A 15,706-nucleotide genomic window follows, 5' to 3' on the forward strand; every position below is an offset into this window, starting at 1 on the left:
AGGTGTGACTCTAGCAATACCCTGTCTCTTTGGACTGATGAAGGCAAGCAGGCTTGACTGTCAATAAAACGAGTCAAGTAGGTGAAACTGATAGGGACCCTGGTGGTGCAATGGTTAAGCACTTGGCCGCTGACCAAAAGGTTGGTGGTTCAAACTCACCCAGTGGCTCTGAGTGAGAAAGACCAGGCGATTTGCTTCTGTAAAGATCACAGCCTAGGAAACCCTTCAGAGCAGTCCTACTATGTCACAGGGGGTCACCAGAAGACAGAATGGACTCGATGGCACCCAACGGCTGTAACTGCATCTCACAAACCTGTTGTGAGTTTCCATGAAATCATCACATAAAGTGTTTAGTGCTGTTCCAAGCACGTAGTAAACACTCAGTAAATGTTAGCTATTATTAAGAAAAGAAAGATAAACTTCATCCCAAGAGGTCTAGGGAAGAAACGTGATTACTGATGCACATTTTGAAAAGAAGCCGGTGGGAGTACGGAAGGTGTCTAGGAGAAGCGAGAAGACTGAAGGCAGAGAAGAGCCAGGGGGTCATAGCAGTGACTGAGCGGACAAGTGGGGAGGGCTTGATCTAACTCAGAGAGCAAATAAGGAGTACGGAGGGTGTCTAGGAGAAGCAAGAAGACTGAAGGCAGAGACGAACAAGGGGGTCACAGCTGTGACTGAGGGGACAAGTGGGGAGGGCTTGATCTAACTCAGAGAGCAGGTAAGGAGTACGGAGGGTGTCTAGGAGAAGCAAGAAGACTGAAGGCAGAGACAAACCAGGGGGGTCACAGCAGTGACTGAGGGGGTAAGTGGGGAGGGCTTGATCTAAGTCAGAGAGCAGGTATAACAGACATCTAGAAGACAGAATTGCCAGGGCTCTGTAACTGGGAGGCGCTTGGGATCAAAGAAGCAAGAGACTGAGTCAACTGGGGCTCTTAACTCTAGTAAGCAAACAGAGAAGGCATTACTCCAACAAATCCAAGAAGAAATTGTGGCCTAGAGTGATTAAGGGACTTGCCCAAAGCCATGTGGTTAATAATGGGAGGAGCCAGGATTTCAGACTAGGACTTCTAATCCTTACCCAAAGTTTCTCCATAAAAGAAATCTGGCACAAGGCGCCCCAGTTATCTACTATTGAATAGAGTATTTCAAAAGCTTGACAAGCAAACTCCATAAGCAAATTCTTGAAAGCAAAAAATAGATTAATTAGTCCCAACTTGACAATAAGAAACAGGCAAAACTCTTTAATGAGCAGATTTACACCAAGCCTGGGAAGATATATTTCCTGTCTCAAAAGCAAGTTAAGCTCTACAAAGATGCTGAGAAGGAAGTCTGACCTAATTCTTTAGGGAAGAGTTACTCAGTTAAGTCTAAAACCAAAATCAAACCCATTGCTGTTGAGTTGATTGACTCATAGCAACTCTGTAGGACGGAGGAGAACTGTCCCATAGTGTTTCCAAGGTTGTGATCTTTACAGACGCAGATTGCCAGGTCTTTCTCCTGCAGAGCAGCTGATGGGTTCAAACTGCAGACCTTTTTGGTTAGCATGCAGAGCACTTGACCACTGCACCATCAAACCCAAGCCAAACCAAACCCATTGCCATTGAGTTGATTCTGACTCATAGCGACCCTACAGGTCAGGGTACAACTGTCCCATAGGGTTTCCAAGGAGCGGTTGATGGATTCAAACTGCCATCCTCTTGGTTAGCAGCAGTGCTCACTGTAGCTCTTAACCACTGCGCCACCAGGGCTCCTTCAATGAAGTCTACGATTCCGAAATAGATCATAGTCGCTGAAAGAAAACTTTGCGGACTTTAACCTGGACTTCCAATTCAACATTCTCTAACGCAGGGGTTTTCAAATTTTCTTTATATTTCAATCAGCAGTAGGTCCTTTTTTTTTTTCTTTCAAGAAAACTACATGTGTAACTCTAATATAATATATAAAATCTGAGATACTCTGGTAAAAGCTGGGGTGTTGGGCCTGAAGCCCACCCATTTGGCCAGAAAACACTCTTTCCCTCCACTAGCAGCCTTGAGTTACCTTTATAGTCCACTGCTTGAAAACACTAGTTTATGAAAACCCCTTGAAGTTATTTCCCATCTTAAGTTTATTATTCCTATTTATTACATTTATACTTATCTGTGGTCTTGAAGGAAACCCTGGTGGTGTAGTGGTTACGTGCTATGGCTCCTAACCAAAGGGTTGGCAGTTCAAATCCACCAGGCTCTCCTTGGAAACTCTATGGGGCAGTTCTACTCTGTCCTATAGGGTCGCTATGAGTCGGAATCGACTCGACAGCACTGGGCTGGCTTTTTGGTTTTATGGTCTTGAAGATGGAGTCCTGGTGGCACAGTGGTTAAGTGCTTGCCTATTAACTGAAAGGTCGGAGGTTTGAATCTATCAGCCACTCCACAGGACAAAGATGTGGCAGTCTGTTTTTGTAAAGATTACAGCCTTGGAAACCCTATGGGGTAGTTCTACCCCATCCTATAGGGTGCCTATGAGTCAGAATTGACTTGATGGCAGTGGGTTTGGTTTTGGTTTTTATGGTCTTGATGAAGGTCCCTGGGTTGCGCAAATGGTTTGCGCTTTATTACTAAAGGAGCCTTGGTAGTACAATGTTCAGGTGCTCAGCTGCTAATCAAACGGTTGGTGGTTCGAACCCACCCAGTGGCTCCAAGTGTGAAAAGATCTGGTGATCCGCTCCTGGAAAGGTTATGTCATAGGAAATCCTATGGGGCAGTTCTATTCTGTCACATGGGGTTGCTATGAGTCGGAATCGACTTGATGGCACCCATCAGCAACAACAATATTCCTGGAACACGAAGAGATGTACAGGACAGGGGAGAGAAGAGACTTTGGGGATAGAAGGCCTAGCTGACAACAGAAGTGGGATGTTTGTGGAAAATAAAGGCCGAAGCAGCCATAGAGCTGAGACCTACCCAGGCACATCCAGGTGGCCGTAGGTGAAGGGTGAATGAGGAAGAAGCTGTGAGGGGTTGAGGGCCCCTCCCCGTGTCTGTTCGCAGAAGAGTGTGATCAGAGACCTGCCTTTCAGACATTTGCCACTAATCACCCATATCGTCCCCATTTCTACTCTTACTAGATTTTAAACAGATACTCACAGATCACCTTGTGAGACAGATGAGATGAAATATTATAAAACAAGAAACAGGAAAAAAAGAAAGCTACCCTAAAAGCAAGAAGGCTTAGGCTGAAACGAGAAGCATGTGCAGCCACGCTGAGTACCGAGAATCTGTGGGAAGGCAGTGGGCGGCAGGGATGGGGGCAGAGGTGGTTCACTGATGGAATTCCTGCCTTCCGTGTGGAAGACGGAGGTTCAATTCCTGGCTAGTGTACCTTAAGTACAGCCACCACCCACCTGGCAGTGGACTTGCGTGTTGCTGTGATGCTGGACAGGTTTCAGCGGAGCTTCCAGACTAAGACAGGCTAGGAAGAAAGGCCTGGCAGTCTACTTTTGAAAATTCGCCAATGAAAACACTATGGATCACAATGGTCTGATCTGCAACTGATTATGGGGATGGTGCAGGACTGGGTAGTGTCTTGTTTTGCTGTGCATGGGGTAAAGCAGAGTGGTGCTGGCTGGCATATTCGTAAGTCCTATAATGTCTCCTTTCCAGCAAGTCAAGGAGTGAAGGTGACGAGTGGGCAGTTCTCCAGCCCCACAGCACGGCCATCACACAGAGAAACCCGAGCAAAAAATAAAGGACAGGTTCTTAACCGCGAAGTAAGGGACTGCAATGACAATACAACCTGCCCTGCAACAGAGGCGCTTGGCGTCAGTGTCTGAAAGAGAACAAAGGGGGCCTTTAAGAGAAAGCACCTTGCGAAGAAGTTTGACTACTGAGGGACCACAGAGTAACTCCTAAGAAGCTGATGTGGTTCTCAGGAGCCTAGCACAAGGCTCACAGGATTCACGGTAACACACAAACAAGCCCACCCAGGGTGCTTCAAAGCCTCCACAGTGACACAGAAGTAAAACATACCGAAAGAAACCCAGATTGGCAACGTAAATTGCAGCTGTCCTCTGCAGACAGCTGGCAGAAGGAGCTCCGGCTGAGGGCTACGACTGTTAACGGCTCAGATCAGCAAGCAAACAAGCTGCTGTGTTCTGCACAGGCCTGGTGCCGGTATAAACAGCCGTGGGGGCCTGGTGTGGACGATCTGAGTGACTCGGTGGTGTGGTCACAAGGGCGTGCTCTGCTTGTACAAGGTTGTTGCTGAATAAGGAAGGACGTGTCTTAAAATGAGAAAGAACAGAACGTAGACAAAGCCACCCTCCTGGTGAGCCCGGTCAGACAAAGGACCGCTAGTGGAAAAGACCGAATATGAATTTCAGATTCAGGTCATATCAGCTTAATAGGTTTTTTTGTTCTTGTTTTTTGTGAAAGTATACACAGCCAAAGATAAACCATTTCAACAGTTTCTACAGGTCCGATTCAGTGACATTGGTTATATTCTTCAAGTTGTGCAACCATTCTCACTCTCCTTTTCCACATTCTTCCACCATCATTATCTTAAACTCACTGCCCATCCAACCTTTTGAGTTGCCATTGTCAATTTGATCCCACATAGATAATTCCTTAAAACAGCACAATGCTCAAAGTAGATGTACTTTACTAGTTAAGATAAGCTATTTTTTGGTTCAAAGAAGATTTCAGGGGGTAGTTTTGGTTTAAGGTTTAAAGATTATCTCAGGGCAATAGTTTCAGGCACTCATCCAGCCTCAATGGCTCCAGAAAGGCTGGATTCCAGGAGAATTTAAAATTCTGTCCTGCATTCTTCCTCCTTTTGATCAGGATTCTGCTGCAGAATTTTTGACCAAAACATTCAGTGATGGTAGCCAGACACCATTCAGTTCTGGTCTCATGGCAAAGGAGGCAGTTGTTCATGGAGGCAACCAGACACGCATTCCATTTCCTCCTCCTATTCCTGACTCTCCTCGCTTTGTTGCTCCAGGTGAACGGAGACCAGTTGTTGTACCTTGGATGGCTGGTTGTACAGTAGGCAAATTTTTGAAAGGGGAATGAATCTCAGTCAAACAGCAATTGAATACTGATCAGTAAACCCTTAGTGCATGTAAGGTGATCTGAACTCGTACAGATTGTCATTGTTGTTATTGTGTTGTTAGGTGCTGGTGAGTCAGCTCTGACTCATGACCGCCCGATGTGACACAGCAGAGCTGCCCACAGGGCTTCCCAGGCTGTAATGTTTACAGGAGCAGATCGCCAGGTCTTTCTTCCATGGAGATGCTGGGTGGGTTCAAACTGCTGACCTTTCAGTTAGCAGTGGAGAACTTAACTGTTGTATTACCAAGGCTCCTCCTCGTAAAGATGACAGCCTAGAAAACCCTACGAGGCAGTTCTACTCTGTCACATGGGTTGGAATGGCCTCCATGGCACCTAATAGCGACGACGACAACATAAGCCTGTGGTTAGTGTCTGTCATATTTAGCCATTACGGGAAGTGCTGGGAAGGTATGTGGGGTAGTTAGGAGGGAGACATCTGGGAAAGTCCTTACTCAGGGAGCTGGGCTAGAAGTGATGCAGAGCCTGTGTGAACAGTACTTATCTTGTCAGTTATGAAGAAGACCAAGTTTTTCCCCAGTAAAAATGTACCATGGACGTGACCATGAAACTGAAATAAAAGGTTATACATCTTCCTAACTAGATCATACATTGTTCAAGACTGAATTTAATCCAATAGCACTTGGACTATGGGGCTATAAAGTGACTACAGACTTGAAAACCACACTTATTGCTACCAAATAGCTTCACATTTGTCCTCTGACCCGCTTGAGGAGATCAGAAGGAGATGATTTCCCCATAGGTTAATAGGACCCAGTATGTGGGTTGGGTGTTCCAGTTCTCTCTCCTCTGGCTTCCTTCCAAGATAATGAAAAATGCCTTTTCACAGGCTTCCATATAATTCCAGGCATTTTCTTGATTTTTCCTTAAGATTTGAACCCTCAAGAATATTTATTTGTTCTTTTCCCTGTTAAAGACAGCGCCCATTGTTTTGGCTCCATAAGAAGGTGCATGATAACAAACTCTCCCCACTATAAATAGCATTCACATTCCAACCACGTCTCACAGAATTCCCTCCTGACACGCCTGGCATTGTGGTCTGCAGTCAGGCATTGTTGGATTGGGTTGACAAGGTGATTCCAGAGGTAAGAGCCTGTGACACAGAATTTCAGCAAAACAGCCTTAGAGAAAGGGGCCTGGTGGCATAACCGTTAAGCACTTGGCGGATAACCCAAAGGCGGTGGTTCGGATCCCACTCAGTGGCTCTGTGGGAGGAAGACCTGGCGATCTGCTCCCGTGAAGATTTCAGCCTGGGAAACCCTGTGGGGCAGTTCTGCTCTGTCGCATGGGGTCACTGTGAGTCAGAACTGACTCGATGACACCCAACTTCAATAGCCTCAGCAAATTTACCAGAATGCTGCACAAAATTTAAAAAAAACTTAGTGTTTCAAAGGCCTTCATCACCAGCTAGAGCGTCACTGAGTAAAGCAAACTTTCCTTCCACTTCAGTGGAACTGGTGACTGTCTTCTCCCCTCTGATTAACCTCAGGGTCCAACCAGCTGCCGTGGAGTCGGCTCCAACCCGTGGCGCCCCGTGAGCATCAGAAGAGAACTGTGCCCCCCGGGGTCTTCAGTGGCTGGTTTGGGGGACGTAGATAGCCAGGACTTTCTTGTGAGGCACCTCTGGGTGGACTTGAACCCCCAAACTTTTGGTTAGCAGCTGAGCACGTTAACTGTTTGCACCACCCAGGGACTACGTGCTTATTTAAATTCTAGGTGCTTCTGTACATTCTAAATTGGATTTTAAACCCCCCAAGCATGAAAAATTAAAAAAATATTTCTTTTTTCCTTCCTGTCCAAGCATAGCATAATTCCTCATTCAGTTAGCATCTGCCGATTGTCAATAATCATTCTAGTTTTTAGGAAACATGACACAGGATTAAATCGAATTTGATCACGTGAGCCCACCACAGTCCTCTCCTACCTAGCCAGCAGGTCGATCAGTTCAAGCTTTGACATCCCATCAGGAAGCAGTCGAGGAATGGCAGCCACACAGGTCCTGAAAAGATCGATTTTTGGCTTCCTCTCACCCCTAGGATTGGAAAACGAAGTTTAAACATGGGTCAGAAGGTTGTGAAAATTAAAAAACAAAACAAAGCATATAATACGTATATATATAGAGAGAGATGAAATATGTGAACAAAGAATCCATGTCTTCTGAATCACTCTGTTGACAGCACCATGCTGTTGTGGTTTGGTGCCGTTGAGTCAATTTCGACTCACAGCTCCCCATGTGACAGAGTAGAACTGCCCCACAGGGTTTTCTACGCTGTCATTTTTATGGGAACAGATGGCCAGGTCTATTTTCCGTGGAGCCTCTGGGTGGGTTTGAACTGTCAACCTTTGGGTTAGCAGCCAGTGCTTAGCTACTGCCCAACTAGGGCTCCTTTGATAGCCCCATGTTACTCTCCAGTGTTTATGTCCTCTATAGATTGGTGAGTGCTAAAAGAACTTGTAAAAATTTAAATGTAAGACAGAGGTACAAATCTGAAAAGAAAAACGCCGACATCAGTAGCGATCTACCACATGACTTACCATTCAGTTGCGTTCCCTGAGTTTGTCCCCATGGACTGGACTTAAAACACCAGATTGACAGGTATGCCTGTATGTGTCAGGATGTGAGGAATATATACACTGCAGTCATTCCCACACTCAGCATTTAGAAATGGAATTTTAATGTATTACAAGGAATGGGGCCTCTAACAGGTGTGACCTTGGGAAGCTTTTCTCTCTGATGAGATAGGTTTCTTCCTCTACAGCCCATACCCCCATTTGCAAGAAATTAAGAACTTCCAAAACAAGTCTTACACAATGACAAGCAAAACCCGGAAATGTGTTTAGTTGTGTCCTCAGTTCTGATTTTCAAAATTATACCGACAGGCCCGATTTCTATGGAGATTGCTCTTCTCTTTTTAATTACTCTCCTAAGAATATGAATGTTTAATGGTAATTTATGCCTTCTGAAGGAGCCCTGGCGGCACGCATTGATTAAGCGCTAAGCTGCTAACTGAAGGATCAGTGGTTTGAACCCATGAGCTGGTCCATGGGAGAAAGATGTAGCGGTCTGCTTCCATAAAAACGACAGCCTTGGAAACCCTATGTGGCAGTTCTACCATATGTCCTTTAAGTCATTATGAGTCGGAATCGATTCGCTGGCATGCAACAACATTGACAATGCCTTCTGTATTCTGTTGTAAAATCTGAAAAAAAACACTAAACTTTATAATAAACTATGCGTATGTCTAGCTTAAATAGGTAACCATCTGATTTTTCACTGCTTATTTTATCAATAATGTTTAAGGAAGAATTAAGCTAACCATCAAGTCTTTTAAATAACCTAAAATGTAACAGCATATTTAAATTCTGATGATTTCTTCTTCTGGCAATAAATATAAAATTGGAACCAAATTAATGCAATCTTAGGACACGAAGACAATGAATGAAAATGCAAAGCAGCTCAGAAGTAATTCATTCTAGGACGGTTACCTGGGATTAGAATAGAAACGCAATGAGCAGAAGCCACCCGCTCTGTAATCTACAAATCACCATCAAACAGCAATTTTGCTCTGTGGCGTTCCTATTTAGCGTGCTTTTGCAAGCTTGTCAAGAAGGAATACAAAACTGTGTATGTGAAAAACAGAACACGTATATGTCGACTTCTCAAATACTGGGCTCTTGTGCAAAGGCCTAAGGTTATTTTCTCTCCTTTTCCAGGGTCCTTCTGCATGAGAAGCATGATCAGTCCCGAGAGGGTGCAGGCACAGGGAAAGGTGTCTGCAGCTGACCTCCTCAGTAGTGGGGCAGAGTCAGCACTAGCCTACGGAGCTCCCGAATTGCTCCCGTGCCACTGCGAGGAGCTGAAGCCGTTCTCCAAGCGTGCCACCAGATGTTCTCGGCAGCTGGGATTATTTTCCTATCTGTCGGAGAACAGGTGACCCTGCCTGGCCTCCAGTGTAAGGCAAACGCTGCCAAGCTGATAAAGCAAGCCGGGCTGAGAAACTGTCATTGGTGCGTGATTTCTTCTGAATACTGCTGTCCTTGCTCTCTGGGTTTTATGGAAAGTATGTGAACCGCTAAAAGAACGTAATTAAGAAAACTTATTAACAGATGTTAAAATTGTTATTTTTTTTGCTAGTTCAACCACAAAAGGGATGGGGAACAGAGATGGGGCAACTCAGGGTGCTGGACACTGAAGTTCATGCCCTAAGCCAGGCCTGGGAAAGGGTGGGCTGACCTCAGGCATCGACTTAAACGACTGTTTCCTGTTGTCCTAAACGCTCACACGGTTGCCTAGCATTTCTCCTTGTGTTTTAGAAGTGTAGTACCAGCTATTTTCTGCTCCAGAAGCTGCCTTACAGTGTAGCATAAGAAATATTCCTGGCCAATAGGAGGAAGACATGGAATGTGTGGCTCATCGTCTCCATGAACAGCTGCCTCCTTTGTCATGAGACCAGAGGAACTGGATGGTGCCCAGCTACCATTACTGAACATTTTGTTCCTCCCCCATTAACATAAACTCATGCCCCAACCCCGCCCCAAGGTTCCTATCTAATCCTTCAAGTTGCTTTTCACCATTACTGAACATTTTGATCAAAGATTCTATAGAAGGCTCCTGAGCAAAAGAGGGAAAAATGCAGAACAGAATTTCAAATTTTCACGGAATCCAGTCTTTTTGGAGCCATGGAGGCTGGATGAACCCTGAAACTATTGCCCTAAAATAGTGTTTAAACCTTAAACCAAAAATATTCCCTGAAGTCTTCTTAAAACCAAACAATAGTTTAGCTGAACGTCTGCCTTGAACATTCTGCTCTTTTAAGAACTATCTGTATGATATCAAGTTGACAACAGCAATTCGAAAGGTTAGATAGGAATCTTTAGGGGGTAACGGATTTATGTTAAGGGGGGAAGAACGACTGAGAAAAGGAGGGTGAGAACAACTGTACAACTTGAAGAATGGAATCGATGTCACTGAATGGTACAGACAGAAGCTTGAACCGGGGTGCGCATTTGCTATGCATGTGTTCAACAACTACAAAATAAAGTATAAAAAGAAGAAAGAAAGAAATATCCCCAGCCCTATCTGAGGTCTTAAGATGGCTGAATAGGAAAAAGACAAGAGGATCATAGAAAAAGTTTAAGCTACTGCTTAAAATACAAATGAAAGTATCAAGCAGGCTACCTATCACAGTTCAGGAACCTGCACTGGGAACAAGTGAGATTGAAAAGATGGAATGTTTAAAAACTGGTGATGTCACTATGTCACATGGGTGGTGACAGAACTTGAGTACAAAACATCAGTTCTGAAAAAACGAGGACCAGTAAATGAGCCTTTGGGCCCCATATTCTATTTTACTAGCCTGCTGATACTTGAGATATAACAAAATAGATCAATCTCAGGTTTGACCTAATTTTTCTAGTTAGTCAAATACTGTAAAATATTTTTTATGTTCCTTTACACCCCTTAGAACATTGACTCTAAGGAAAAGAGAACAAAATACAGAATAAATGTTGTATGCCGTTGAATCGATTCCAACTCATAGCGACCTCATAGGACATAGTAGAACTGCCCCATAGGGTTTCCTAGGCTGTAATCTTTATGAAAGGAGCCCTGGTGGTGCAATGATCAAGTGCTTGGCTGCTAAGCAAAAGGCTGGTTGTCCAAACCCACCAGTGGCTCTGTGGGAGAAAACCCCGACGATCTGCTCCTGTAAAGATTACAGCCTAGGAAATCCCATGGGGCAGTTCTGCTCTGTTCTGTAGGGTTGCTGTGAGTCAGAATTGACTCAATGGCACCAAACAAAAATAACACAATCTTTATGGAAGCAGATCACCAGATCTTTCTCCCACTCAGCCTCTGGGTGGGTGGGTTCCAACCACCAGTCTTTCGGTTAGCAGCCGAGTGCTTAACTGTTGTACCATAAGGGCTCTTCACAGAATGAATAGGAAGAATAAATTAGAAGACTCTCCACTGCTGTCTTTTGGTTAATCCTTCATTGAAATCTTAGTCCTCATTGGTACTCACGTGATCATGTCTTCGGGTTCTTTGTTTAACATCTGGACATTAGTTAGCATCATACATCTTCCTACTTCTTTATCAAGGTGCCTTAAAATATTGTCCACAGCTTTTCGTACTTGAGGGTAATATAATGACATGCCTGAAAAACACGCGTTATCATTATGCTGTTGACTAAGTCTATCAAACGATATCCTCTTTTTGTTTATTCTCTGTAACTTTTTTTTACTGAATGATTTCCTTGAGTTGAGGGACAGAGACTGATTCAGTATCTGTCTCAATGGCTATTGGCATAGTGCCCACACTTAGCGAGCGTTCAACAAATATTCATGTAAATTCAGAAAACAGGAATGCAAATGCTTCAAAGGAAAATATCTTCCCAGAAGAGTTAAAATGAAGAAGGCTGTGGAGAGTTTTACTTTTGTTTTTCTACGTTCCTCGTTAATGTAAGAAAATTCACCGTCATTGCTGGGATGAACGTGAGTAAAGGATGATTCTCATCTGGGGGTTTTAATACTTCATATTATCTCCTGAAATGGATGCGTGGAATATTTTTTAGTGAACTAAACAAAAATGACCATATCGGAAATTTTAAAACGAAGGAAGGTGTATTTTAGCTATATTATTTTTACTACTGTCGTTAAATACAGCATCAATGTCCTTCAGTAGAAAACAAATATGGAAGTTGTTGTGGGTGCTGTCGAGTCCATTCTGACTCACAGCGACCCCATGTAACGGCACAGAACCGCCCCATAGGGTTTTCTTGGCTGTAATCTTTGTGGAAGCCAACTACCAGGTCTTTCTCTTGTGGAGCTGCTGGGTAGGTTCCAACTGCTGCCCTTTTGGTTAGCAGCCGAGCACTCGGCCATTGTGCTACCAGGGCTCCTTACAAATACAAACAGTGTACATATGTCCTATGTGTATATATATTTTATCCATACATATTATACAATGAAAAGTAAGTAGCTTTGCATTTAAAATTTATACTTTAATAATTGATAATGGTTGTTTCTCTTGCATTAAACCTTCAACTCAATCATTGCAGAGTTAAAGACAAATATTTTAAAGTAGAAGAGTTTCCTCATGTGTTTCTTTCATATCTTTGGAATCCAGAAACTATCTTAACAAAGTTTATACTCGGTTTCTAAATTTTTGTACCTAGTAAGAGATGAACAAATGCAAAAAAAAAAGAATTTTTTTTTTTCATCTCTTTATAAGATTAAAAAAAGAAACAAACCCAAACCCATTGCTATCAGGTCGATTTTGACTCATAGAGACCCTAGTTAGATTAAAATGAGAAAAATCTCATGTAGACTAAATTCAGAATACAGCCTGGTTTGCTGTTGGATTTGGGGCATTTGAAACATAGATTAGACCAATATTACTGAAGAAAAGAACTATAAAAATGAGCCAGTGAATGAGTAAATATATGTATCCATACGGGTTTGTTTTATGAACAGGGATTTCTGCTAAAGCACACAGATGTCTTAGACACTGATTGTAAAATGCAAATAATCAATAATAGAGGTTTGCAAATATCATAGATAAAAACCTAACATTTAGCTGGCAAAATATTTACCACAAAGTTGAAAAAGTTTAAAGGGCAGTTAAAACACAGCATGAATCAATCAAAGGAATTAATGTTAGAATGTCTCAAAAGCTACTTTTATAAAGATTTAAAAAAAAATGAATCCACTAAGGCCAAGTATCTCCTTGTCATTTTTAAGGCTTAATAAGGCCAAACTCTAACATATCTTTGAAACTCACTGTTATGGGTTGAATAGTGTTTCCCCAAAATATGTGTTACACATGCTATGCAATTCCATTTGGGAATAGGGTTTGTTATGTTAATGAGACCATATCAATATTTTAAACCAATCACACGTGAGATGTAAAAAGAGCAGATTAGGCACAGAGAAGGAAGCACAAACCGAGGTGAAGACACGCGCCACATGAAGATCACCAAGGAATAGAGGTACAGAAGCTGAAAAGAGACAAGGACCTTCCTGCAAAGCCCACACATAGGGAGGGACTTCCCCTGGAGCTGGTGCTCTGAATTCCAACTCCTAGCCTCCTGAACTGTGAGAAAACAATTTTTTGTTCATTAAAGCCACCCACTTGTGGTATTTCTGTTACAGCAGCACTAAGAACCCAAGACACCCACCTATCATTTTGGCTTCCTCTTCAGTTAGAGTTTTACTCAAATATGTTTTCTTCACTCTCAATGTGTTTCCTGAAGGAAGAACAGCGCCTGTCACTGGCATGGGAGGTTCGCCATCTTTCTGCTGCAAGCTGTCAGCGATGACCAGGAATGCCCTTAAACCAATGTTCATTCTCTGAAAGACACAATACGTTCAGGACACACAGACTCAATCACTTCAGTGGAGTTAACATACCAGCTACTTAGAGAAGCTTGGCTTGCTGTTTAGATTAGTGCTAGACAAGTAGTCTAACAGGGACAAGAGTGTAGGCCAAATCTACAAAGATGAAATTAAGTTTCTGTCGTTGTTTGTTGCTGCACCACAAGAAAACAACTGGGAAGACTGTCACCAAATTTAGAGGGTATGTTTGTGACAGTTCTCGTAGTTTGCTCGGGAGATCCTCGCTGTGCCTCCAAGTTGTTGTTGTTGGGTGTCGTTGAGTTGATTTAGGCTAGAGTGACCCCATGTGACAGAGTACAACTGCCCCATAGTCTTTATAAGAGCTGATCACCAGATATTTCTCCTACAGGGCCGCTGGGTGGGTTCGAACCGACAACCTTTAGGTTAGCAGCTGAGTGTTTAACTGTTGTGCCACCAGGGCTTCTTGGAATATAGGTGGTTATCCTCTGGAGCAGCTGAAACTAAGGTAAACTGAGGTAAACACAAGGCTCCAGGTCTTCCAGAAGGAGAGAGACACCATAAGTATTAATTTACAAAGACTGAAGACAAACAGGGGTTCCAAACAGGAACCACAAAACAAAAAACCACCTGCTCTGAATTGTAAGTGTTGCCTTTGATCCACAAAGAACAGCACGTTTGGAAATAAATTTTTAAAATTCAACATCACAGAACTTGTTACTGATGGAAACACACAGGGGTATGAGAAGACATGTCATTCTGGGCCAGATGGTTCTCTTTCTCAGGCTGAGGTAAAGCATAACATGAGCTCTGAGAGGTGACTCGGTAAGACGGTGGCCCTCTGAAAGGTCAGCAGGTACCAAGACATCTGTACCTCCTTAAACAGCCATGTGGAACACATTTACACTCACTGCTATTTTCAAATCTCATGAAGTTCCCAAAGTAGACGACAACCTATAGCAGAAGATAACGATAGTTCTAGTACTAACAACGAAAATCGTAGTCACCATTTATTGAGCCTCTCAAATGGATCCGGAACTGCTCATTAACTCTAATCCTTAAATAGTTATTAGCAGAAGGTACAATTATTCCCATTTCACAGGCAAGAAAACTGAGTCACACAACAAGTAAGTGTGAAACTATGCGTCCAAGTCAGTTTTGCCTGAGTCACGTATACCCTGCAAACTCTATAGCATGGAGTACTATTATATTTTATAATGTGAAATAACATTGACTTCTATTCATTTTAGAACTATTTATTCAAGCTTCAAGGAGTCACGAGATCTCAACCAGGATCTGCTGGATAGCCCTCTGACCCACTTATACCCCGTCCACTGTGTGCTTCACAACTGCGTGGCCTTCTATGACATTCGCTCCCTCTCCCCTCGCTAGAATGAACGAGGACCAACTTTTAAAAACTGATCTGCTATCAAAGTCCCTTCACTCCCTCAGTGATTTTAGTAGTACTCTCGTGAAATGATTTCTAGGACTCGTGTATCTTTCCGGAGTCCTGGTGGCCAATGGTTAAGCGTTCCGCTGCTAACAAAGAGGTCAGCAGTTTGAATCCACCAGCCACTCCTTGGAAGCCCTGTGGGGCAGTTCAACTCTGTCCTATAGGGTCACTAGAGCTGGAATCAACTCAACAGCAATGGGTTTGGTTTGGTTTTTGGTGTATCTTTCTTAAGACACAGCAGTGTTTTACGTGAGGAAATACGATGTTCAACTTAGGATATGCACACCAATACCCTAACCGTATTGAACAAACAAATCTGTCCTAGAAGAAGTACAACCAGAATGCTCCTTAGAGGCAAGGATGGTGAGACTACGTCTTACATATTTTGGACATGTTGTCAGGAGGGATCAGTCCCTGGAGAAGGACATCATGCTTGGCAGAGTACGGAGTCAGCGGAAAAGAAGAAGACCCTCAATGAGGTGGACTGACCCAGTGGCTGCAACAATGGGCTGAAGCATAACAACGATTCTAAGAATGGCGCAGAACCAGGCAGTGTTTCATTCTGTTGTGCATGGGGTCGCTATGAGTCGGAACTGACGCGACAGCACCTAACGACAACAACCCTAACCGTGGGCTGCCATATACAGTCAAGCCTCGATTATCTGCAAGTGGATTACCGAGGGATGAATCCTCCTTGCTGGCTCTCTAAGTTTTCCTTCTGTTCTGGACAACACAAAGGGCAGAAGTAAGGTGAGACGCTTTGGGACAAACATTTTGAACTTGGTTTCAAAAA

General features: G+C 43.4%; 1 protein-coding gene across 11 annotated transcripts in view; it reads right to left on the minus strand.

The window, feature by feature from the left end:
- Positions 1-15,706, minus strand: part of FRY (FRY microtubule binding protein) — a 401,382-nt gene that overhangs the window by 150,745 nt on the left and 234,931 nt on the right. For all 11 annotated transcript variants that reach the window (XM_064269940.1, XM_064269933.1, XM_064269932.1 and 8 more), the window contains 3 exons: positions 13,286-13,457; positions 11,131-11,263; positions 7,033-7,140 (listed from right to left, as the gene is read on the minus strand). In XM_064269940.1, the coding sequence (XP_064126010.1) occupies positions 7,033-7,140; positions 11,131-11,263; positions 13,286-13,454 (410 nt within the window). In that variant the 5' untranslated portion in view covers positions 13,455-13,457. The remainder of the gene's footprint in view (positions 1-7,032; positions 7,141-11,130; positions 11,264-13,285; positions 13,458-15,706) is intronic.

This window comes from Loxodonta africana, chromosome 17, assembly GCF_030014295.1.
Source record: "Loxodonta africana isolate mLoxAfr1 chromosome 17, mLoxAfr1.hap2, whole genome shotgun sequence".
Classification (NCBI taxonomy): Eukaryota; Metazoa; Chordata; class Mammalia; order Proboscidea; family Elephantidae; genus Loxodonta; species Loxodonta africana.